We start from the raw sequence: 26,463 nt of genomic DNA on the forward strand, positions 1-26,463 counted from the left end.
TTTGAACACCTGAGCTACGCCTATGCCCAGCCCCACTTACCTACACACTGAAATGACTTATGGTCTGAGTAAATTAACTTTTTCAGAATGAGACAATCTTGTGAAAACAGCTCATAGCTGCAGTCAGTGGCAGCGTCACTAGCAGGACTTAAAGGCTGGCAGTCATCAAACTGGTCTTCTCAAGCCCACTTTTGTATTAAATAACTCACTTCATAAGCACTCAGATGTAACTCACCCACTCTTTTTTTTTTTTTTTTTTTTTGGTTTTTTTTTTCGGAGCTGGGGACCGAACCCAGGGCCTTGCGCTTCCTAGGCAAGTGCTCTACCACTGAGCTAAATCCCCAACCCCTCACCCACTCTTTACAAAGCCATTGCTCCTTGACTAGAGTCACCTCTGATCCTTATGACATGAGTTTTGTCAAAACACCAGGACTCCTCACAGACCAACACATCTATTTGCATTCCTAGCCACTGAGATTAGAGGGCAGGTAAGGACACACAGTAGGCATTACCCAACGACTGTTGGGAGGGCTTGTAAAACATGCTGTCTCCAGTGGCCCAACAACAGCTGACTGCGACCAGGCAGGATGATCTTCAGGTGACAACTCCCTTCACTGTGCTTCATTTCCAATAGGAAAATTTACGCAGGAGCTCAAGATTGCTTAGGTTAATAGGTAGAAATAATTATTTGCAAAATGTTGAAGATTGCTTTCAATTAGTCAAATTGAATTGAAATAGAAACTAGTGAGGAGGGTAATGTTATTCTCTACCCTAATGGCAGAACCTAGTAGGTGCTGTCCAGTGGCTAGTTACAGTACAAACAGCAATCCAGTCAAAGTTAGTGAGAAAATTCTTACCTGCTCTAATAAGCATACTCCACTCCAAAACAGAACAGGGGTGGGGAGGTGGGGCTGGGGTATGGGGCTCTATTAGCCCAGAGGGCTTAGACTTTCTGTGCAGTAGGGATGCACAGACCCTTTTCTGTAGGTCCTAAGACAAAACCTGGGGTTCTAGAGGAAGCACATTAGCTTTAGTGTACATACGGCCTCTGCACAGGGAATAACTCCTGGATTATTTTAATGGAAGGAACCAGGCAGCAGAGTGAACGTTAGACTAAGATGCCCCAGAACCTAATTGGGTTAGGATCAAATCAGCACTCTCAGCTCCTACAGCTCACAACTTGCTTATCGATGACAAGAGACTATAATGCCAGCTCCTGGTGCAGCTCATAGCTGCAGTGCTGCACTGAGGAGGGCAGCAGGCAATGGGGAAGGGAGCTGCACCTCTTCTCTTTATTGACAAACCCTGGTATCAAGGTCTGTGCCTACACACATGCTGAACTCTGTCCCTAGCTCACCAGGGCAGGGCGTGGGGGGAAAGGACTATAGGAACTAATGCTTGCCTGTGTGAACCCTACACATCTGCGGGTGCTTTTCAAGTCCTAACCACCTTTACATAAAGAGCACATGTTATTGTTAGCCTTCCTTGGACAGCTGCTCACCAGCGCCCATTCCCTACCTGCCATCTAAATGAAAAGCTACGTGTGCCTTGTCTGTAGTGGTCAGAGTCTAAATCTGGCCAAGGATGGTAGCTTACTCATAACCCAAGCAACTGATGGAAGATCCCCAAGTTCCAGACCGGGCTATATGGTGAGACCACCGAGAATAAAAGGAGAAAGTGTACTTTTAAAATCTGTCACGTAGTAAGGGTAGCTAGTATGTTTATCAGTCACTACCTACACCAAGACCTTTTCCCACTTAAAAAATTTTTATTAAGAAATAGCATATACACAAAAGCACAGAAACATACATTTCAAAAAGCGCCCATCCAGTTTGAGAAAGAGCGGTGGCCATTCCTCTGAAAACCCCTTTGTCCTCCAAGGTCATTCTCAAAGTAGCCGCTAAGCATGATCTGCACATCAACTCTTTGCTTCACTTTTGTTTACCGTGTATTTTTAACAGCCTGTTTAGACCTTTACCAAAGCGAATCACAATGGATAAATCCTCCTGTGGCTTGACTTTTGGGAACATCATTACATCATGCGTCCGTCATCCATGGTCACATGTGGAGCTGAAGTTCATCTTCACGCCCGTGGAATTCCATGATGGGCATGGGTCGTGCTAGTTATCAACACAAATGCTGATGGGATGGATCCTCCCAGACTTTTGTTGGCTTAGGTTTTCTTTTCTTCATTACCCAAGATGACATTAAGAAATATGTTCATCCTTCTCCTGGCAACATTTAGGAGTTTCTCCAGTATGTACCTATGGCTGATACTTAACTGTGCTGAACTGTTTCCAAAGTTGTCCCTAACCAAACCTGTTGACAGATAACTGATCTACTTGAGATGGCCGAGGGAAATAGATAGATCAACTGTGAAACTCGGGAAATGCACTTAATAGAAAATCCATCATTCTGACACAATGAAAATGCCAGGTACCCTGTTTCGGCTTACTTGAAATGTACTTTTTAAAAGCAACACATTTGACTTCAAAGTACTGTGTCCTGTATCTCAAATGTTTCCAAATATGGTAACTGAAAATGGCAAATTCAGAACATATATGATGGGCACATCATCATATGTAAAAAGATATCTCTATATATTTTATATTACCACCTCCCACTTCCTGCCCCCTTCCCTAGTACTTGGAAGAAAGAATAGGCAACACCAGGATCTGGAAAGGAGTGAGCGGACAATCAGGTAAGGAAGACAGATCACTGAACACTTCGCTGTTGCTTTTAAACCAAGAACGAGCATTACAGTTGCAGTTATCAAATAAGGTAAAATGCACAGCCATCCAGGAGGGTTCTTTCACAAGCAAATAGAAACCAGTCAGAAGGAAGCTTGAAAGCCAACCCTGGATGAAGTGTCACCCCACAGAATGTTTCATGCACGTACAAGGTATCTAAAGCACACTGAAGCCACTCAACAATCCATCTATCTATCACCTAGGTGGGAAGTAAAAAACATTCCGATTGTACAGCCCTAAAATCTTTAACTAGGTGGCTCAGCTAAAAGGGTATGTGTTCTTAGACCTTTGAATGGCCTCTGGTCTTCGGTGATATTGCTTGTATTCAAGGTGAGAACTGTTCTAGAAGAATTTATCTAAGCAGAACACCATGAAGAGTTTAACAGCTCATGATTACAGAGGTACACAAGTGGTTTCAAATCCAACTGAAGTGTAGCTGGAAATCTGCTGCAGAGATTGTCTGCTGTCTACACTCTACAGGAGAGGCCTAAGAGCAGGCTCCAGTTCTCTACCCTCTTGAGAGTTACAAAGAGCTATCAGTCTGAGAAGTACGGAATAAAGGATAAATTTTACAAAGGGAACTTCCTCTTTCAGAGACATAGGTTACACAGCATAACTGAGACTTGCTTGAGAATACATTTAAGAGTAGACATGCACACACACAAATACACACCTATACATTTGTGCAAGTCCCCTCCCCATTCACACTGAAAACATGCACACACACGGGACTAACTACAGCTACGAGTATTACTGGAGATAGGGTAACAGAGATTGATTATACTGTTGTACTTTCATGTGGTAAAAAGTCCCAAAAAGGCATTTTTAAAAAGATCAACTAACTGCTTGCCCTGGTTTCAAAATTAAGACTGGCTCTCCAAAGAGACGTAACAAACAGACAACACACCCCCTCCCTTCTCCCCCCCCCTCTCTCTCTCCCCCCCCAAAGAGACGTAACAAACAGACAACACACCCCCTCCCTTCTCCTTCTCCCTCTCCCTCTCTCTCTCTCTCTCTCTCTCTCTCTCACACACACACACACACACACACACACACAATATCACAATGACAGAGTCTGCTATTTGGTCTACAAAATGGAAATGCATTTCTTACAGTAAGTTTCCTACCCTCTATACTAGACACCTAGGGAGCAAACTCCCGGATTCTCTCTGCACCTACACGTCCAGAGGACGCCTTTCCCCAGGCGTTTCCCAGGTGCTGCACTTCATTTATGCTCACTGCTGAGTCTAGATGAGGCAGAAGGAAGACCAATCTGCCATCTTACTACTTGAGCAGACTTCTTACATTTCATTCTTAATACAACAATGTCATCAAGCAACAAAAGAGCGCTTAGAGCTGGATGACTTGATAGTTGCGACAAGTAACTGCGTCTTCACCTGTCTCATCTGTCACATCCTCAGAGCAGTCTCCCCACCTGCCGCTGCATCTCTAGGTAAGCAGGGGGGAGCCAGAGGGCTCTGTCCCAGTAACAGATTTTCATATAGACTTCCAAAAGCGATGGCTTCATGATTCGTCCAAGTTTAGTAGAGAGTATTTTATGTAATAAATCATCGCAGGATGACCCCTAACACATACAGGAAGGAGCAGTGGCACTACAGTTAGAAAAGAGCAGAGACCCAGTCTCCATGCCCTAACACTGGTCGACATGAGAGAGGCCATTTCCTAGATAAGCCACTTGCTCAGTTCCTTCACCTATAAACTGATGGCAGTACTCAAAGTCACGAGGAACCGCTATGATATGTGACCATCTGTGGTCAGGGAGAAGACTGTGCAGCCCATGGGCTAGTTACAAACATGCTGCTACTTCCAGGCCAAACACCGGCTTTATTTTTCAAATATCCTTGTTATATACACTACACACTACATACAGAAACATATACATTTATAACCAAACAAGGCTGCGTTAAAAGAAATTATTGGTATAGGATTTAAAGAAAAGAAGAAAACTGATGAAAGTTTCTGAATGTCTGTCTAAATCCTTTTCCTAGGTTGTCAGAGAAAGACACTGAGAGGTTATTTAGAACCTTTTACTACTAAAGAAACCTCATGGGTGTAAAAATATATTCTAGTTCACTGTATACCTTTGCTATTGAAAGCCAATCCAAATGTAGTCACAACCACCCAAAATTGAAGCACCATTAAAACATCAAACAGGAAGTTGTATAAAATATTTCCCTTCAATAGGACAAGTTGGGAAAGCGCTCACTACACCTGTGTGAACAGTGTGCCTCCCATTTAAAAACAAGGGATTCGTCTGGAGTCGCCACGTCATTAGGAACAGCAACACTAAAGCCTTTCAATGACACAGACAATCAACTTTGTAACAGAAAGTCAGAGATACTTTATTGTCACTTCTAAATCCAAAGGCTAAGGATAGCAGAGGTGTAAAAATGGAATCCCAGTCTGCTTCACATGAATACTAACGTTTAATCCTGTCTTCAGAGTCCAAGACTGAAAACTTGCAAGTAAACACTGAGCAAGCCACATGTTTAGGTAATATTTCTTAAAAAGTCTTAAAGAAAAAATATGATACAGGACCTAAGTTCTCAAAGTGGCATATGTGCTATTAACACATGTTCTGAAATCTGGTAGGTCACAACAGTCCTGAATTAATTTTTAATAATAATAATAATAAAAAAACCAAATAACTAACTGCGCTTTATACTTTTTCTACTCCACTATAGCTTTCTTTCACCTCATTTTAATGTTGATCTTCACTTTATTCCGTTTTCAGTATTCTTCAAAAACTCTTCAACAGTAGTCCTACAATGCAAAATTTGGGGAAAATTGATAATTAGACAGCATATAAAAGGTAGAATTTTATGACTACGTGTTGGCCCAGTCGCTAACTGCTAACCATGTACATGTGTATATAAAGTGTACTGCTTTTACATCAAGGCATTGGTGTGGTTCTTAGAGCCATGTGCCTGTGTGTGCTGCTTATGTGTGAACGGTTCACACAGACATAACTACACTGCTTTCCTAAGACAGGAATGCCACCAATAAATCAACTAATTGGTACTTCCTTTCATTAGGAATATTTCATCCCACGCCACTAGCCCAAAGATTGAACAGTTAGAGGATTTAAGAACGCCTACAAAACCTAGCTTTAAACAGTTCTTTAAGAAGCCAACCTCATCCGATGACAGTGAGATCAGGTCTTTGTGTCACTGATCCAGTGTGTGTCTGCTAGACGCTGATGCTGTGAATGTCTCAGCCAGTGGCTACTCCTCTATACTATGGCTGACCGCAAATTCTCCTACACAGTAGGAAACGTTAAACACATACCTCTTAAAGACTTGAGAACTGCACTGAATGTAACAAGGCGGGTAATATGAAGTGTTTATTGTATTTAAAATTCTTTAAAGATATCTAATTCTGGGCACCACTGCATCCCTACACACAGTTGAAAAAAAATTCCATTCTGTTAACATATGATTTGTAAGATTTCACGCAATACACAAAAAACCCCTCTGTGCTTCTTGTAAAGAACAAAAAGGATACACAACAGTTAAGCGTAAAGGTCACAGGCAATAGCATTCAAACACGGATGTGGGTAGAGAAAGGAGTACCTGGCATGAATACCTGCTTAGTTTGACTGAATCCTTGATTTCTAATTTGGCTTTTCATGGGCCGCTCACAACACCAACGCTGTGTGAGGTATGGTAGTCAGCTGCAATAATTCATAAACCCTACACTTCCATCAATCCAATGCTACTGGCTCTCGAGTTACAGAACAAACTGCATTAGAATGCAAGGCAATAAAGCAAAAAACTAGAAACATCCTGGACAAATAAATACTAGCAGTTTAATTAAAACAAAGTAGTCCAACATGTGCCTCAGAAATAGTTAAAAGTTTTAAAGCATATGTTTCTGCCAATGTACCAACACAAGATGGACTTAATACCAAAAAGAAAAAAACAGTTCAACCTTTTCATTTAAAAAAAAAAAAAAAGAAATAACAGCAAAATCCCTAAAAAAAGGATAGTTAACTTTCAATGGCGACTACATTACATACGTGGACAGTAATTTCCAAAGAGGCACACTAATGGGGGCACGAAGTCTGCTACAAAATAGCTGAGACAAAACAATGTACCTCCAAATGTTTTGCAGGACTACACTGTCTTTTCCTTCAGAAGAGGCTTTTGTATGTCTTCTTACACGGCTTAGCTCCGTCTTCGTCTGTGCATACTTACGCTGCACTGTCAAACAGTAACAAAAAGCCCTAATCAAAGTGAGAAACAGTGCACTTACCTCTGTGTGATCTGAGGTCTTATCAGATCAGTTTTAATTGGACTGAGTGTCACCTTCAGATTTTATGTCTTCACTGGTCCCATTGACCTCACTCTTAGTGTCACTTTCCTTCGACTCAGGGTTTGTGTCTTCACTTTGTTTTTCTCGACTACTGGACTTCACACTACTCTTTTTATCATCGGCTCCCTTCTTTTCTGCCATAAAAGAAGACATTGACCATGGAATTTAGAGTGAAACACAACATATCCATTACTACTTAAAAAGGGGAACACTGAGAGCAAAGAACCATCTCCCACGGCCTGTAAGAAACAGTCTGCTGCAGAGTTCGGTGATGTTGGTTGTAGATTATAGAGGGAAAGGGCAAAAGAACTGAAAGGAAACAGAAAATTCCCTCAAACTTGCTAAAGTCGCCCCACAATTTACAACTTGAGTAGATTCATTCTAGATAAAGACCAACCAAAGGCAGCAGGAAAGGTACAAAAGACAATACAACAAAGCTGTTAACCTGGGGTAATTAAGTTGCAATGGCAAGCAAAGTGGCATCAGAAAGAAATTTAACATTTAAATGACATGTTTATTAAAAGAATATTTATGTATATTTAAATATCCAAGAGGGGACACACCTATTAAGAAAATGGGATCTTCAAATAATCCTAGAACTCAAATGTCTATTTTCTGTAATGAAATCTAAGAGTTTTTTTTCCCTAAAAGGTAAGGGGGGGGGGTCGGGGAGGAAGCCCACTAGAGGGAGGAGTTGTCCATATCCCTCTAAATAGGATTCTGCAGGAAATATTACGTGCACCTTTCCATAAAAGCGATCTTTCCTTCTTAAAACTAAGAGTAACGGGGTTGGGGATTTAGCTCAGTGGTAGAGCGCTTGCCTAGCAAGCGCAAGGCCCTGGGTTCAGTCCCCAGCTCCGAAAAAAAGAAAAGGGAAAAACAAACAAACAAACAAACAAACAAACAAAACAACTAAGAGTAACTAGTCTGGCAAAGGAGATCATGACAGAATATGTCTGAAGAGAGGCAGGCACTCTCTATGGACAGCCATCACAGACCCAAACACCCGGAAGGATGGGAGTGTAAACACAGGGCTGTGGACTTGCATCTTGCATAAGTGAGTGCATATCAGGTCCAACATTTGTAAAACAAGCAGGTTAACCATAAGACTTGCTTCACATCTGTCTGTCTGTCCGCCTGTGGAAACTGTGCTCTAACTGACCTTGTGGGAAAGTCCTCCCTTTGAGCCTTATGGGCTTCTCCAGCGCACAGGTAGCTTCAATGAGGAAGGGTCGTCTTGTTGCTCCGTAGAGGACTAGTAGTCCAAAAATCTTATCTTCTGGCCTATGTAAATATGGTAGATCTTAATAGTCCTAGGGATATCCATGTGTGTTGGATTTTATGGTTATGGATTAAATAGAAACTCTCTGAACAGAGTATAGATAGCTATCTGTAAAAAATAACTACCCCTTCATGGACTTCTGTTAGGTGCTTCTATTATGATCACAGTACCCGGAGCATGAGCAGTCTTACTCATCTGCCATTGTTAAATGTCTGCCAGTACAGATGCCTGACGCCCACGGGCCAGAATGCCATTGTCTGTACACTCACAAGTGTCGAGAACCTCCATAAGCCAATAGACTCAATGTTTCTAGAAGCCATCCTAACACTGAAGTTAATGCTATAATGGCATGCCCAAACAAAATAGGCCTGTAAGTTTTTTCAGGATCCAGTCTTCTGTCCCACGTCTCAGCAGGAAACCTCAGCTTTACTACATTCATCCTGTCACAAGTGTCACAAGTCAGGAATTCAGGACACATTTTTGCTTCAACACAAAATTATACAAATGTGTCTATTTAAATGGCAAGACCAGAAAAGAACAATTAATAACACAGAAATATGTGATCAAGATCCTCAAAACACGGGCGATTGATTCGATCTGATACAAGAGTCATCAGGTGACTCTTCAAAACTGATCTCACTTAAAATATACCAAAGCCTTTCTAAATAAAACACAGTACAGGAGGAGACCACTCAAATAAAAGCGTTAGCCCTTTAACAACTGCAGTCTAAATCACAGAAACAACGTCTGACTTTAAATAAGCAGAGGCCAACAAACAAATGCCAAATCTAGTGGGATAGCTCTCAGAAGGAAGTGTGAGACTAGGAGTGCCACACATGGTTAGCTGTAACACAGTAGCAAAGGGCAGACACTGGGAAAGGACAGGATGGAAGCAGGAACAAAGAGAGGAGACCCTTTCTCTCTTCCTTAAAACTGTACAAAGCAAAACAGCCCAAATAATATAAAAACCAAAGATGCTAAAATAACTCCAAAATAAAATTAAGTTTTAAAAGGAGACCTTGATGATTACGGAAAACATTATCCTCCAATAAAGGCTAAAAGAGAATTTTTTATAATAGGCCAAGGGCAAACTTTACAGTTCATTAATACCAGTAACATAGTAACACAGCAGCTACAGACACCAGAAGAAAGCAGAAGGGAACAGCACGTGGATGCAACACACTTGCTAAGACACAATGAGGTGTAAGAGACACAGTGAGGTGTCCACCTTCTGTGAACACAGAAGCTACTTGCTGAGCCAATGACAGCTGCACAGTAGGAACAACAAATGGATGTGCAGTGCACTCTGGGAAACATTATGGAATACTGCAGTTTAAAATAAATGTAGCCAAAGTTAAAACATTCTCAAGCATCATCATCCTCAAAGGCAACACAAACTCACAAGAATCCAGACAACAAAAGCCTACAGGTTGCTAACTGAATAACAAGGCCAACCTCCACTGTCACACACCAGAGCAGGAAGAGAGAAGTAAGAGCTTGAAGTTGAGCTGACTGCTCTGCAGCACAGTAAGTGGGTTCCAGGCTACTGACAGCACCTCTCATACTGAACCAACCTTTCTCCTTGGACTTTCTATCTTGTTCTCTGTCCCGACTTTTGCTCCTGTGTTTATAGGACTTTCGATCTCGGCTTTTTGACCGTCTTCGATCCCGACTGCGAGATCTATGTTTTCTTTCTGATCTGTCATGGCTTCTGCTTCTTCGTCGATCTCTACTTCTTAATAATTTAAAGAAAAAGGAAAACAGTTTCAGCTGATATTACTAAAAGGGCTCAGAGAATCACATATATTACTATTTGATAATAATTTTAAAGTAAAAGTTTCCCTTAAGAAACAACAGTCAGCCTAGTCTACAGAGTGAGTTCTAAGGACATTCAGGGCTATACAAAGAAACCCTGTCTTGAAAAAAGAAAAATAGCAAAGCACTTTACATTAGACATCTCAAGGATAAAAATCATTGAAAATCTTGCTGTTAATCCCAGCAATCTGGAAGCAGAGGCAGGCAGATCCCAGTGAACTTGAGACCAGCCTGATCTACACAGCAAGCTCCAGGCCAGACACAGATAGAAAGACCCTGTTTTGAAATGAAACAAAACAAAACCCGACAAAAACAAAACAAGAGATATACTACCTGGTAGACTGAGTCCTGGAAAGATTATCTCAAACCCAAAACAGAAGGGGCTTCCTTAAAGATGAAAGCTCACCTTTCAACCCTTACAAGTCTATCTAACACATAAACATGCAGTCTTTTATTAGTGGTTCAATAAAATAATCTGATTTTATGACAGCACAAAAGTAATGTACATCCATCAGACATTTCATTTCAAATTTAGGATCTGAATCACTACTTAGGCTAGAAACACAGGCTCCACATTCATCCTAAACCTGGGTAGCGACAATCACTCACAGTTAGTTCTCCATCAGCTATGTGATCAATAAGGAGAAGCGGGGTACTATGTCAGCATGAGATTCCGTACTGACTTAATGCATTTTCTTCAACTTACAACCGCTCAGTTATGACATATGAGAGCCCCACTACAACAAAAGGTCATTTACTATTTTTTGCTCATAACTGTACACTGTAGTGTCATCACGAACCAGACACTGTCAGCAGATTTACATACCTGCTTCTCCTTCTGTCTCTACTCCGTGATCTTTTGTGGTCCCGAGACCTGCTGCATCTCCGGTCAGAAGTTCGGCTTGAGTGTCTACTCCGTGAACGACTTCTCTTTCTCCTTTCTCTGTCACGAGCTCTTTCTTTTTCTCTTTCTTCCTCTTCTCTTCGTCTTTTTCTTTCCCGTTCTTCCCTTTCTCTCTCCCGCTCTTTTTCTCTTTCCTCTCTTTCTTGCTTCTCTTTTTTGAGACGTTCATCCCGATCGGGTTCCTCTGTTCTTTTTCTTAACTTTTCCTAAGGAAATCAAATTGGCTTTTTTAATTGTTGTAGTACTGGAACCAGCCCAAAGGCCTTGAGAATCCCAGGCAAGTAATCTCTCATTAAGCCACTTCCCTAGCTCAAGATAGAGTTTTATAACAACTTTAAGACATTTCCAGGCAATGTATGGACTAATTTGCTTATGGAGTCCCATATCGTCAGGGGAAATGTAGAAATTCTGGCATCGTGTGTGTGTGTGTGTGTGTGTGTGTGTGTGTGTGTGTGTGTGTGTGTGTGTGTAACCATTATTTGAGAAATACCTTTAAGTTTCAATTTCTGGTATTTGAAAACGAAGTTAATAAGATATGTTGGTGAACAAGAAACTGTCACAGGAGTTGTCACTGCGTTCTTCCTTTTTGACTAAGGATCAAGCCCACAGTTGGGGGCATATTAAACAAGCTCCAACCTCCACACATCACAGCTTTAGATACGTATAAACTTTAGCTCTATGAAATACAGTACTTTTAGTGATAGTTATTGTTAGAACTTACAGATTGCATGTGTGCTTATGAGGAACTTACTTTCAATTCTTCCACAGTGGCTTTAATTTTGGCGTAGCCCATGTGCTGCTTCCCCATCAGATGGTCGTCTACCCGGGACTGGGCATCTCCTACTATCAAAAAAGCTCCGCACACTTCACAGACTTCCATCTGTTTTTCTTGGGCAGCAAAACTTTCTATAGTCTGAAATGAGAAGGAATCTAACATCTACTTTCCATCTCTCCAGCCATAACTGAACACCAATTGCTCAAGTTTTAGAAAGGAAAGGGTGGAAAAGAGCCACTGCTCACCTGACCTAACTGCTCAACACCAAATCACCTTGAAAAAGGTAACTGTTCAGAAAGTTATTTTAGTCTAAACTGCTTTCACATAGATACAATCACTCAATCATTAAGAAATGAACCTCATGGTGAACAATCTGAGTTCACAACAATGAGGCAACAGAAGCAGTAACCAGAACACCTTATCAATAGCACCTAAAGCATACACTGCACTCCTCAGTTAAACTACCGTAAATACAAGTATGGAGTAAATGGAACTCAAACTCACACGGGTACTAATACTGTAAGGCAGGGCCACCAAGCTAGATGACACAAAAAGTTCACATGGAAGGAGAGAACTAAAGTTTCAAGTTGTCCTCTGATCTCAACATACATGCTGTGACAGGACTACACAAAGACTGAATAATAAATGTAAAAATCATAGAATGCAGCCTGTAGTGAGATAACATGCAGTAATCACTTCTACCCATTCTTCTAACTTCTCCCTAAGAGAAGTCTCAAAAACTCTATATAACCTTCCTTTACCTTTGTGACCTGGAGTAGACCAAGAAATTCACTATCTACTTGTCTGATCACAGGGTCCCTAGGTTAATGGGGACTCTGCCCAACAGAGGGTAGAGAATGCTGGGGCGGGTGTCATAAAAAGACCTGGACAGGCAGGCTACTGGGTTCCCCTACTTGGTCTATTGTATTATATCATATTCTTCTTGCCTAATCACATTTCTACCCAGTTGTCCATGTTTCCATAATGCTTATAGAATTAAGTCTCCAATTTGACCCAGAAAAGGGCCTGAGCTTCCAGATACCTGAGTACATGGAGGTTCCTAGAAGGTGGTGAACCTGAAGCGGAGACGGAAGCTTCGCCACCCTTCTCCCATACCTATGCATGTCTTCTTCCTCTGCATCCTTTGTAATATCCTTTATAATAAGCTGGTGAACGTGTTTCAGACATCTGTGAGGTACGGGAGCAAATGAATTGAACCCGAGGTGAGGGTTTGTGAACGCTCTGAATTGTTAACGTTAGTCAGAAGCACAGGTAAAACCTGGGGCGTGAGTGACATCTGACATACATGTGCCTGGGACTGTATGTGCGCATCAGATGGGGAGAAGGGAAAGGGGAAAGGAAAAGAACGCCATAGCAAACACAAGCTTCAGAATTATGCTCCCAACTTGTGAAGTCTAACGCTATCTTCAGATAAACTGCCAGCACTAACCTGCAGACACCTGGCTAGTGTCTGGTATTGAAGCACATTCCTTGCTTGGTACCGGAGTGAAGTCACTAGCTGGGGAAATAGCTCAGAGGTTAAGAGTACTTGCTGGACAAGCACGACACCCTATGTTTGCTCCTCTGCACTGCATGTATGTGGAGGGGGTTGGGGGAAACAGTGTGAGGGGTTTTGTTTTGTATCTTCATGTTGTCTGAGGATGCCTTCAATGTAAGGCAGGGCATAACCTTGTGACCTGCCAATCCAACACACATGGCCTTTTAAGAATATGTTTGATCAAGACTAAATTTTGGACAACAGAAAAAGGTATTAAGACTTTCTAAGAAGAACAGATTCCATGTAACTAACAGGCTTCTTGGGAACATAACAGGTTAAAACTCACCGAGGTTGTAGATCTTAGCAATTCTCTCTCTTCCTTTAACTGTTCAACCAATTTCATCATTCCCTGGGCTTCTTCTACCTTTCCTTCAGATCCTAACTCTTCAATCTAAGACAGAAACACAAAGTCAAGATTCCTCTCAAATCAAGCAAAGAATTTTACAGCCACCATGCTTTACTAGCCTTCAGTAGATTTGTCATTTTGCTTGCTAATATGATTTTTCTTTTATAGCTTAGATGATGTAGATTTTAAGTATGCAAAGATTATAAGTATGGACAAACACATACCCAGGAAAATCATCATTACCAGTTAGACATGTTCCTTCCTTCCTCCAAAAGATTTCTTCCTATTCATTTTAGCACCTCCTTCAACCTCAACATTATACATATGACCAGACAGGCAATCAATAATCTTCTGTCACTACAGATTAGACTGTATTTTCCCAAGTTTTATACATTATGTGGTTTATAGTTCTTCCTCAGTCTATCTTTTTTCACTCATTAATAAATGGTTTAAACATTTATCAATATTATTGCAAATAGTTAAGTTCCTTTACATTGCAGAATATTATTTCACTATACATAATTTAACTTTGGTTTTCTTAAGACAGTATTCTGTCTCTGCAGCCTTGGCTGGCCTGCTACTCACCAGAGCCAAAACTTGCCTTGAACTCAAAGGCATTCCTCCTGCCTTAATACTGAACTTATGACCACCCCACATGACTTTCTCACAGAATTGTTAATGAACACTTGAATGTGGTGGGTGGGGGTATGAATGATTTTTAAAACAGTGGTGTGCCAAGTTGTACAGACACATTTCTGTTTTGCCTAAGTTCACAGGTACATTTTTTTAACCTTTTAAGAAACAAACTATCTTGGGGGGAGGGGCAGGACGGGGATGGACCAGATTAAACTCTTCTAGACTGCCTATACCTGAATCATTTTATACACCCACCAGCAACATTTAATAACTCTAAAAGCCCAAATCCTTCACAACACTCAAGCATTTTATACTGTTGGGGTTTTGTTGTTGTTGTTATTTGATTTTTGTTGTTTGAGACAGGGTTTCTCTGTGTAGTTGTGGCTATCTTGGAACTTGATTTGTAAACAAGACTAGCCTGGAACCATGCAGAGTGCTAGGATTAAATGTGTGTGCCATAGTGCTGGGCTAGTTAACCTTTTTAATGGACACCAATAAAATACTGTTAAGTATCTCCCCCTAGTTGAGATTTCAGTTTGTATGTCCCTTATAATCAATCAAAATCTTTCCATGTTTACTTTCTTTTTTTTTTCCTTTTCTTTTTTTTCAGAGCTGGGGACCGAATCCAGGGCCTTGCGCTCGCTAGGCAAGCGCTCTACCGCGCTCTACCGCTGAGCTAAATCCCCAACCCCCCATGTTTACTTTCTAACCTTATTAATCACGTCTCAGTTGTTTCTGTCTAAGACAGGGTCATGGCCCTGTCATCTTCATCAATGCTGGGATTAAACTGTTTGCCAAGGCACCTAGCTCCATGGATTTTCTCACTTCTACAAACGACTCTCACCTGCTGTAGAAGCACATCAATTTTGTCTGTCAGAACCTGAATTTTTTCTTCATTTTTGCCTGTTGGACCAGCAGCCTGTTAAAAACAATAAAGTATGTTAATACTTTATTAACTGATAAGTAAAATACCAAAGAAAATTATCTAACCTCTTGAGTCCAGGGACAGAGATCCTGATCTGCACTAGGCCTTGGGTTTGATCCAAGCACCACCCCTAATAGTAACATATTCAGGTTCTCATGGAAACAGATGTGTATTTTTTCCCCTTTAAAACAATAAAAAGATACTCTGTCCCAACCTCCCAAGTGCTAACTAAGAATATGGGATTATGCCACCAAGTCCCATGAGTGTTTTTAGTTAGTAATTAAAGGCAAAGAGGAGCTGAGCAACATGGTACATGTCTACAAGCTCTTTGGAAAGTGGAGGCAGAAACAGGTGGATCTCAAAGTTCAAGGTCAGCCTAGTCTACAAAGTGAGTTTTAGAGCTACAAAGAGAAACCCTGTCTGGAAAAAACAAACAAACAAACTTTAAGATCATCCTCAACTACAAATTTAAGGCCAGTAGTCTTCACCAAAGGAGACCCTGTCTTGGCAGAACAGTAACTGCTTAATCATCTGATACTAGGGGGTGGAGAGATAGCTCAGCAGTTAAGAGCACTGACTGCTCTTCCAGACGTCCTGAGTTCAATTCCCAGCAACCACATGGTGGCTCACAACCATCTGTAATGAGATCTGATGCTCTCTTCTGGTGTGTCTGAAGACAGCTACAGTATACTTAATATATAATAAATAAATAAATAAATAAATAAATAAATAAATATTTAAAAAAATCACCTGATACTAATCCAATTATCTTTGAGTTACTGATACTTAAGAAAAATCTTCAACTGGGCATGGCAGTGAATGCCTGCCATCCCTTCTGGGCACCTCCACGAGCTCCAGATCCAAATAGCTACCATCTGCTGGGCATTTAACCATCTGTGCTACCACTGGTCATAAAACTTGACTTGTCTTATAGCTATTTTATTATTTCCATTTAACAGAGACAAAACCAAGACACTAGGTGAAGGTTAGTAATTTGTAGAAAGTAATACACTGGGAAGATTTTGGTTTCATGCCTGACTTGCAACTACAAGTTTATGTCATGTCTCACCTCCTACTAAATGTCTCTGCTTGGGTACTTAAGGCATTTCAAATTTGACATTTCTAAGATAGAAACTTGAACAGAATTTTCTCCAGTTCCGATCTACACTAAATTCTGTTAGTCACCTGGATGCTTAAACCAAGAACCATGTGGGAAGAATTTCTCCTCTTCCCTGCTCACCCAAATTCTCGCCCCAGCAAGCTGTTGGTTTTCAGCCATCTTCACCCAGCCCACCATAATCACCACACAACCCCCCAGATAACTGGCTGCTTCCACTGTACACTCCTCAGATCAGTTCCATTATAAAGCCAGAGTGAGCCTTCAAGAAATACGCTCAAGATCTTTTCACCTGCACCCTTGCTTTGCCGTGGCTCTGTCTGAAGAAATGACCTCCTCTCCTTCTCCTTCTCTGCCTTTAACCTCACTGCACCCCAACCCCAGCGCAGTTTCCTTTTGATTCTGCTGGCTAGCTAGTTCCTTGCTTGCCTTCGAAGGTCACTGTTAGGAGTCTTTCTACCCATGATCTCCTTGGAAAAGCAATTGCCTCAGACAGTCTTGGCCCCCTGCTTCTCCCATTCTATCATGGAGGGATCATGACTCACTGGGTTGGGGTTAGTTACCAGGACGACCACCTGTCCTGGTTTTCCTAGGATGAAGCAGCCAGAGAACTGACATGTAGTTTAGCGGGGGAGCACTTGCTAGCTGTGCAAAGTTCATGGTTTGACCTCTAGCAGTGCCACCAAAACAAACAAACAAACAAGCGCACGCACACTTGAGGGGGAAGATGCTTCCCTATACGTCGAGTAACAGAAAGAAAGGTGCTTCTCGGGGGCTGGGGAGATGGCCCAGTGGTTAGGAGCACTGACTGCTCTTCTAGAGGTCCCGAGTTCAAATCCCAGCAACCACATGGTGGCTCACAACCATCTGTAATAGGATCGGATGCCCTCTTCTGGTGTGTCCGAAGACAGCTACAGCATACTTATATATAATAAACAAATCTTTAAAAAAAAAAGAAAGAAAGAAAGGTGCTTCTCACATTTTATGTAATTTTAAAGGCGAAAGCAATGAATGGAAGACAAGTTTAAAATAATGAGATGCCTGAAACTACAGAGAACAAGAGCTCTTTCCTAGTCTAAGTTCGTTTCATACTTACCCCAGAAGACTGCTGATTTTGAGATAATGCCAAACGAGCATGACCTCGTCTAATTCTACGCTCGACCTCGGCAAGTAAACTCTGTAAGTATCGCAAAAAATCTCTCTCATAGCCAACTTTCATAAACCGAGAACTCTTCTCATACCTGATAAAATGAAAGTAAATAAATGTTTAAACATTACAAGCCATATATTCTCTATCACCCCATCTCAAAGCTTGAGTGAAATTTTAGATGATATCCTACTAAGGGAGGCACCATACATTGCACTGCAGTTGGTTAACAGTCAGTTGGCTGTTTATCGGATCTGGCGGTACTACACACTGAACCCAGGCCCTTACACACGCTAGCAAAGTGCTTTATCACTGAGCTCTGTTACCCAGCCTTTGTTTTGTGTTAAAGCTCCCCATTAAGTGCACAGACTGGCCTTGAACATGGATCTTACTGTCTCGGTTTCTCAAATAGCTGGTTTACCAGGCATTACCAGGCCCAGGTAAAAACACAAGCTTTAAACACAGGTTTAAGCCATGGCGATAACACTACTTTGCATCTATCTATTCTCTGGAATCCAGGACAAATCATATCTATAAAACAGGAGTTGGGACCAGTGAGACAGTTCAGTCGGTAAGGATGCTCACTGCTAAGCCTGACTACCTGCATTTGATTTCACACAATGGAAGAGAACTAACACTTAGAAGCTATCCTTTTAGGCCCACAAATGTACCATGGCACTAGTGCACTCACAAATATAGTAACTAACACGAACTAAGTAAATGTGATTAAGTAAATAAAATGTAATTGAGAAAGTTAAACCACTAGGCATGGTGGTCTATGCTCTAATTACAGCACTAGAGACAGTTAGATATCTGTGAGTTTGAGGTCAGTTGGCTTACATAGTGAGTTCCAGGCCATCTAGGTTATATAGTAAGACTGAAATAATAATAATAATGATAACAATAACAACAACAATAATAATAAATTTTTAATAAGAAGAAAATAAGTCAGACTTGGCCTGTGCCTTTAATCCCAGCACCAGCAAGTCTCTGCTGAGTTCAAAGTGGTTCCAAGTCAGCCAAGGCAATACAGAGAAACTGTGTCTGGACAAACCGTAAACAGAAAAATGAAGGTGGAACTGGAGGAAGCTGAGGAAATGGATCAGTGGATAAAATCCTTGCCATGCAAGCACGAAGATGGACGCTTGGCTTCCTAGAACTCATATAAGCTGTGCAGACACTGTATCACTTATACTTCTGGTGCTTGAGGGACAGAGAAAGGAGATTCCTGGAGCAAGCTGTCTAGGTAGATGAGTCAAAACTAGCTAATAGGAGATGGCCTCAATAAATAAAGTGGAAAGTGATCAACAAGAAGATCCAATGTCTACTTTGGGCCTCTACATCCTCATCATGCTCAAAGACCCTTACTTAGTCCATGGGAGCCGGAGAAATGGCTCAGGAGATTACTTTGCTTCCTATATATGCATGAGGGTCTGAATCTGGATCCATAAAGCCAGGCACAGCAGTACAGGTTGTAAACTCAGTACTCTTAGAGTGACATTGGGAAACAAAGACATAAAATCCCCAGAAGCTTTTGAGTCAGTTAGCCTGTGACATCAGTACTGAACAAGAGACCCCATCCTAAACAAGATGGAAGGCAAGAACAAACTATCAAAGTTGTCTTCAACATGCAAGGTTATAAAACAATTATAAACTTTATAAAGGACAAACAGAGAGAAGTACATAAAATACTAAAAAGCAGATAATATGGCAGCTACCACTCCTAAAGCTATCACACTTTACCATGCCAGGCCAGTGACTAAATTCATCTGCAATGCTATTTTATATCAACTACAATTGACTTCAATGCTTGTCTCTTAAAACTAAATAACCAGAAAGGGGGAAGTAACAAAAAGAAAATAGTACAACTCACTGTTTTCTTAGATTTTCATCATGAATTTTTTCACATGGACCTGAGAGAGAAAAGAGCATGCATAAATTATTTGTGACATTAAAATCCCTTCTCTAGTCATAAAGGTTTTTTTTGTTTTGTTTTGTTCTGAAAAGGCTGATCTAGAATTCAGGATCCTCCTGCCTCAGCTTCCTAAGTGATAAGGGATCTTAAAAAAGGCATACCACTACACCAAATTTGTCTGTCTTCCTTTTTAAAAAGGTATTTTCAGTCATGTGACCTTTAGTCAACCTGGCTCTAGTACAACTTTGTTCAAAATAAAGTTCCACTGCTACTTTTTTGTGTTGTTGGGGTAGAAATGAGGTTATAGATCTAGTACGGCATATAAAGCACTTAAGAAATATTAAAAATATAAAGGGAAAGCAGTTCATTTTATTACTGAGAATTACTCAGTACTATTTTGTGGAGAGCCGCAATAACATTCGCCACCACAAGATGGCGCTGGCTTCCACTGCGCCCCACATGGAAAGCCGTGATAGCTTTTTGTCATTACAAGATGGCGCTGGCCTCCGCCGCGCCAGCCGACTTCCTTTCAGGAAGTTAACTGTGTGCGCATGTACAAGAGTGCCTTCGTGCCAGGTCTTTGCCCACTCCGGGGCGTGCCTATGAGATAATGGATAAGCGACCAATCACGTGTGGATGTGCCGCGCTAGGGTGTATATAAGCCACGCCATGCTGGCGCCCCGGGTCCTCTCTTTAAGATACAATAAACGTTTTTGCTACAGAAGGATTCGTGTGTCCCCGCGTGTTCTTGCTGGCGAGATAGCGCGGGGCATCTGGTGCTGAAAACCGGGATAGAAACGCCACACCATCGCCAGGCGCCGAGAGGGGTCCTCCGTCCACGGAGCGAATCCAGAACTGCAGTGTTTTAAGGTAAGCTCTGAAAGATATGTTTGGTCTTGATCTGTTCCACTTCTCTCCCCCGCTAGAAGATGCAGCGCAAGTTTTTGTTATCGTTTTAGCAGCCTTCATGCTTTCTCTTTTGGTTTTTGATTTTGTGGCTGCCACTAGACAACGTCAGAGGTCGTGCCTAGAAGATGGGAGCTGCCCAACTGTAATAGCAGGACAGAGAGTGCTAGGGAAGTTACAAGGCAGCATGTCAGAAACAGAGCGGGATAAAAACTTAAAGAGCTCAAAGAAAAAAGATAAATATGAACAAAAAGACCCTTCCAAAGACTTCAGATCTGAGGGAGCGAGAGGTTGGGGAAAGAACGGCCCAGGAGAGAAACAGAGAAAGGAGAAAAAAGTTTTGAAAAGGAGATGCCTTTATCCGGTAAAGGAGTTAGAGGTTTTAGAGCTTGATAGCTCAAAAACAGACGAGCTTGGCTCCTCTGAGGAAGAGGATTTAGAAGATGAGGTAGTTCGCTATGAAGAAGAAAGATATGGGCCTAGGTGGAGAGCCACTGTGAAGAAACCGAAAGTTATGGATCCCTTGTGGACAAGGCTGGTAATTTTGTTTAAGCTTCACAGAGTCATACTGATCAGATTTGATAGAGGTAGACTGCCTGAAAATTTATTCAGGAGAATCAAACAAAAGGACATCTCAATGCCCATGCACAGCTTGATGGAGTTAATGTAATTGGGTTGTGAGTGGAAATATTCAGGACTGTGTTTCACTTCCATACCATTTGTGAATGTCAGTCGTGCTGCTCAGATATCCCGTAATATATCTCAGTATCTTACAGGAATTTGGTTTCAACACGTTGATGGACTAGTCCAGGAATTGAGACAATCCATAGTCCATATCAACTCCACTCGAGTGGATGATCACCGTGGAAGTGGTGGGAAAGGGCAAATCCTACCTCTCTTCTGACTCCTATTGGAATCTGGGTTCCTTTTCTGGGACACCATCTAGTTTTTCCCCTTTGTTTATTGTCTGTCCTTGGTGCACCAAGCTGGCGTGTATGTCAGTTTATGTCTGTGGTTTTTGTTTCTTGTTGCTTAAATGTTTTATGTTTCATGTTCAAAAGAGAAAATGGTAAAAACTTTTATCTGCTGGTCGTTCACACCTTGATTTGGTTTTAACTCGTTTCAAAAAAGGAATAAATGAATAAAAAGCAGTTTCAATCAGGCCTTTAGAGCCCTATACCTGTAGCCAGGAGTCTAGGTCAGCTGGAGAAGCTGCCCGGGGGGCTGAGCGTCTGCACGAGCTGATCTTAAAGGCACCAGCAGCTCCTCAGCTTCTTTGGTACAGGAGCTGATAGCTGTTTCTCTTAGAAAATCCCTGACTTATTATTTGACTCAACAGGTGACAAGGTGCTTCTCTTAAAATCATAGCTAAAAAGGTAAAAATGGTGCTTGGTCTAAATATTAAAGATATGTATAGCCACTTCAATTTTGTTTCTGATTGGTTTTAAATGTATAAATATGCCTACATGCCTTGGTTATGGACTATTGGCTTTTAAGTTATTGGATATGGTTAAAAAGGTATAACATTGGTAACAGAAAGTTGACATAAAACTGATAATTTAGATAAAGTTATTCTAGACATGTGACATGAGCCAACCTAGGGAAACAGGTCTAAATTGAATTCTTATTTATGGAATTCTTACTTCTAGAAACCAGAATGTAGGACAGTGTCTCTTTGTTGAGGTACTGGAGACTACACCATTGTGCGTTCATATGTAGGAATTGGCAGTCAAACTTTGTAACATGAAGGATAGACTCGGTGTTTTAGAGACTGGATTTTGGAGACTAGATCGTTTGTTAGAAGTTGAGTTTTGCTTTCCAAAGTTGTGGTTTGCCCTGAAGTTATCTGTATTTTGATGCTAATTCCACTGCCCCAAGAACAGCTGCCTAGTCACTACTCAGAATTCAGGTGACCTTGTGGTTGTGCTCTGGTGTTACAAGGAGAACTTAAGGATTGTGATTAAGGATTGCCAGTGTTGCATTGACTAACTCAAACTTATTTGTAATTAAGAAAAATCAAACAGGTAGAGATTGTTACAGGATTTACAAAGGATTGATGAGGTTTTGGAACTTGTGAGAACATTACAGCCAGTTTGCTTACTTCAACTGCCATTTCAAGATAGATTTAGAGGATTGTTTTTATACAATTTATTTACATCCTGGCGATTGTGAGTTTTCATTTCGTGAGCTTGCTTATAATTTTAGAGAGCCCATAAAGTGATATCACTAAAAATTTTACAAAAGAATGGCTAATAGCCTTATTATGTAATTTTGTCGCTTCTTCAATGTAAGAAGTTAGAACTTTAAATCTTTCAGTGTATATGGAAATTTTTACTACAAACCTTTGCTCTCAAAATGAGCTTTATTATTTGGGGAGTAGCTGTTAACACTACTCCAGAAAAGAATATTTAAAACTAATTTTAAGCTTCTAAGGATATGTTAATTGGCTAAGTACCTCACCTTACCAGAGGACTTAGGTCTTTGTTTGTTATCCACATTGGAGATAAAGCTTCAGTTGTGTTAATACAGAATTGTAGGCTAGAGTCATGGAAGTATTTTAAAAAGAAACCTGGTGAGACATACCTTATTCCAAACAACAGTTAAATTGGTTATTACAAAATACTGATATTTGGCCTATTACATATACAAATTTTTCAGGCAAAACTGATAATTTTACTCTTTATATGCTTTTGTACTTCCTGTATATTTGTGCATACAACCCATAGGATATTTATAGGTGGTTCATCTAATGAAAGGGCTACATGTATGATTAGATCACTTGTTTATTCTCTTGAGTTTCTGCTGCTTCAACACAGATTATTAAATTCCGGGCTTTAGCCACTGTTTTTAAATCAAGCTTTCAATTCACATACTGATAGCCAATGTGTGGCTTGTAGTTTACAATTGATTTCAATTACTTAATGCTTTACTAGAGACAAGTTTTCTACATGAAATCAGTGAGTGATGATTTCAGTGTGAATTGTCTGACAACTCACTGTCCTTTCAGTGCTCTGGCTCAGACAACTAAACAAAACCATAGACCCAGCTCTTTAAAAATGGTAATAGAGTTAATATGAAAAGAAGAAGACTCCATTTGCTTACTTTCAATTCCCAGCCTCACCCTGCCAGCTCAGGGATTTCTAGTTAGACTGAAATTGGACAATATTTACAGGTTTTGACATTTCTAATTAATGCTTATGTTTAGGTAAATAAAGTTTGTGAGGTGCTAGAGAAATGGCTTAGTGGTTAAGAACACTAAATACTGTTACTTTATAGGACTTTAAGAACTCAAACTAGATTGCCTGGACTCCTTAACAAGGGAGGACAATGATACCAGACAGATTATAGGCCTTACATAAGAACAATTAGTCAAAAAATCTCATTCTTTCTAATATTTTAATAATTAAAAAGGGGAAGTTATCCCTGTATGCTAAATAATGCTCCTTTTATTTCAATTTTAAAATTTGTATGCCAAGGAACACTCTGAGTGTTTATGGCACCGTACAACTAGACATACTTCTGCCTAGGTGAAATAGAAAGATCCACATATTGACACGATCCTGTCCAGATATTTTATATGGGGAAGAGGGAATGTTTCTGTTTTTTCTACAGGATGCTACAAGAGTGTGCCAGCTGCCTGAGTGGCTGGTGAGACTTGCTGATCCTCGTTGCATGAAGATTCAGCTCTCCTGGTTCGGGTCCCTGGAGTCATTCCTCTGCCCTGAGAGGAAGATGGAAGATTCCCCCTCACCTTTTGTCATCACAGAGATTTTGACGTTGCTGCAGTCAGTGTTACCGCTGCGTGTATCCCGTCCCATTGTGGCCCGCTCTCTGACCCTCTGTGCACTGCTGCTTGCTGGAGAAGACTGGACTCCAGTCGTTGCTGCCCCCCTCATTCCCCAAGTGACTCTTGCTGCCTTAACTGGTGTTGTCATCTTGCAGTCTGTAGCTTCACAGGAATTCCATCTGCGTGAAGCTGCTGTGGACTGGGAAACTCTGCCCTGGCTATGCAGATCTCAGACATGGTTCCATTGCCTGCTGGTTGTTCCAGAAAAGAATGGCTGATCCTGAACTGTCCTGGGAAAGACCTTGTTACTTTCGCTGCTATTGTAGCAGCCATTTACTGCTGCAGCCATTGTGTCTGCAGTGTCTAGAGTTACCCTCCCCCCAATCTATTGTTAGGCAAGCACAGTGGGTGAACTTTCTGGAGTAGTTGCTAACAATTGGAAGTTCTAAATTTTATTATAGGAGCGGCTTGACTACGGCCCTTGGTGGTAATAGCTGAGGAGAACCAGATGAGGTGCCCACTACTTATTGGGAGTGGCTCTGTTTGGTGCAGCCCTATGCTGTGGATTAGTGTTCATGCTATGGTTGGTTTACAAACTCAGATCTCAACAGAAACGTGACAAGGTCGTTGTCACTCAAGCACTTGTGGCCATTGAACAAGGGGCCTCCCCTGGAATTTGGTTATCTATCCTCAAAAATTAGTCGACATCTGAGTTCTCTGGTCTTGCACCCCATGGATTTGTGGATCCATTACACTGGGATGAGAGAGACTCAATGATTCTTTGATCAGCCCTTCTACATCGCTGAGGTTTCCTCATTGCATGCGATAGGGTGATCATGATTTCCCCACTAACTCATTTTCTGGCTGGCCTCTTTTATAGAGTTCGCCCTAGGTCGTTTAGCAGTTACTGTCACACAGCACTGCGGTATCCAGAGACGAGCAACTTTCCTCATCCACAGACCAATCTAAGACACGGGGCCCAGTGGCGATAGGGTTACCCTTCGACAGATAAGGCTGTGACATAGAGGAACGACCTAAGACAGGAGCCACAGCAGATGGATGTAACTACAGGGACCTAGACCAGCCTCATATTAGTAAAACAATAAGGGGGGAGATGTGGAGAGCCGCAATAACATTCGCCACCACAAGATGGCGCTGGCTTCCACTGCGCCCCACGTGGAAAGCCGGGATAGCTTTTTGCCATTACAAGATGGCGCTGGCCTCCGCCACGCCAGCCGATTTCCTTTCAGGAAGTTAACTGTGTGCGCATGTACAAGAGTGCCTTTGTGCCAGGTCTTTGCCCACTCCGGGGCATGCCTATGAGATCATGGATAAGCGACCAATCACGTGTGGATGTGCCGCGCTAGGGTGTATATAAGCCACGCCATGCTGGCGCCCCGGGTCCTCTCTTTAAGATACAATAAACGTTTTTGCTACAGAAGGATTCATGTGTCCCCGCGTGTTCTTGCTGGCGAGATAGCGCGGGGCACTATTTCATCATGAAACATGATGAAAACTGATCTCTGTAGTTGCCAAGGTCAACAAAGGGGACGAGGAACAAAAGTGAAGAGGAAACTGTTCCTTTCCACCATTAAAGGAAATGTGGATGCTGTAGACTACCGGTCTGAACCAACACTGAGATTAGCTTCAAATACTTGTAAAGTAAGACAAAAGTCCCATTCTCAACCCCAAATTAACCATTAACTTTTAGTATTTCTTCTGAAATTCATTCCATTACTTTAGAATTTTATGCTCATTTTTTATTAATCATATGTATCAGAAATTTAGGGTGGGTATGGCGGTTTAACTTTAATCCCAGCACTCCAGAGTTTCAGTACTCTTGAGTTTGCGGCTAGCCTGGTCTACATAGCAAGTTCCAGGATAGATAGGACTACATGGAAACTCTGTCTTAAGTTAAAATACCCTGCCCTTTAGTATTTACATTTTGACCAGCAAATAGCATTCTCTGTAGACCAAACAAAAGATGTAGATGGTATTTCTACTGCTCTTTCCTTGGGATTTATTTCCCATATATATTAAACCTTTCTTATTTCCTGAACTCTTCTATCAAGCCAAAGAAAGTATCCCTGTATCAATTTCCCTAAAGACTACTTCAAAGGTGGCAATTGATCAGTTTTGCTCTCTTCAGAGAGCCACGCCTTCTTCTATCTGGTATGCACGCTTTCCAAGCTTGCTAGCATGGCCATCCTAAACAGTTCTTTGTCTTCACTCTGTTGACAGAGCACCAGATTGCCTTTTCTTTAT

The 26,463-nt window shown here is 41.3% G+C and overlaps 1 protein-coding gene across 7 annotated transcripts in view; it reads right to left on the bottom strand.

Annotated features, from left to right (window-relative positions):
- Nucleotides 1-5,088: 5,088 nt before the first annotated feature.
- Nucleotides 5,089-26,463, bottom strand: part of Luc7l3 (LUC7-like 3 pre-mRNA splicing factor) — a 36,022-nt gene continuing 14,647 nt past the window's right edge. Inside the window, exons 3-12 of one of the 7 annotated variants that reach the window (XM_006247155.5) lie at nucleotides 19,464-19,503; nucleotides 17,540-17,684; nucleotides 15,246-15,320; nucleotides 13,706-13,810; nucleotides 11,838-11,999; nucleotides 11,009-11,292; nucleotides 9,942-10,102; nucleotides 7,079-7,219; nucleotides 6,868-6,973; nucleotides 5,089-5,534 (exon numbers count right to left, since the gene is read on the bottom strand). In XM_006247155.5, the coding sequence (XP_006247217.1) occupies nucleotides 5,486-5,534; nucleotides 6,868-6,973; nucleotides 7,079-7,219; nucleotides 9,942-10,102; nucleotides 11,009-11,292; nucleotides 11,838-11,999; nucleotides 13,706-13,810; nucleotides 15,246-15,320; nucleotides 17,540-17,684; nucleotides 19,464-19,503 (1,268 nt within the window). In that variant the 3' untranslated portion in view covers nucleotides 5,089-5,485. Of the gene's footprint in view, nucleotides 7,220-8,247; nucleotides 8,370-9,941; nucleotides 10,103-11,008; nucleotides 11,293-11,837; nucleotides 12,000-12,903; nucleotides 13,050-13,705; nucleotides 13,811-15,245; nucleotides 15,321-17,539; nucleotides 17,685-19,463; nucleotides 19,504-26,463 lie in introns of those variants that run through there. The other 6 variants (XM_039086386.2, XR_005489891.2, NM_001108291.1 and 3 more) reach the window with 6 other exon arrangements.

This window comes from Rattus norvegicus, chromosome 10, assembly GCF_036323735.1.
Source record: "Rattus norvegicus strain BN/NHsdMcwi chromosome 10, GRCr8, whole genome shotgun sequence".
Lineage (NCBI taxonomy): Eukaryota > Metazoa > Chordata > Mammalia > Rodentia > Muridae > Rattus > Rattus norvegicus.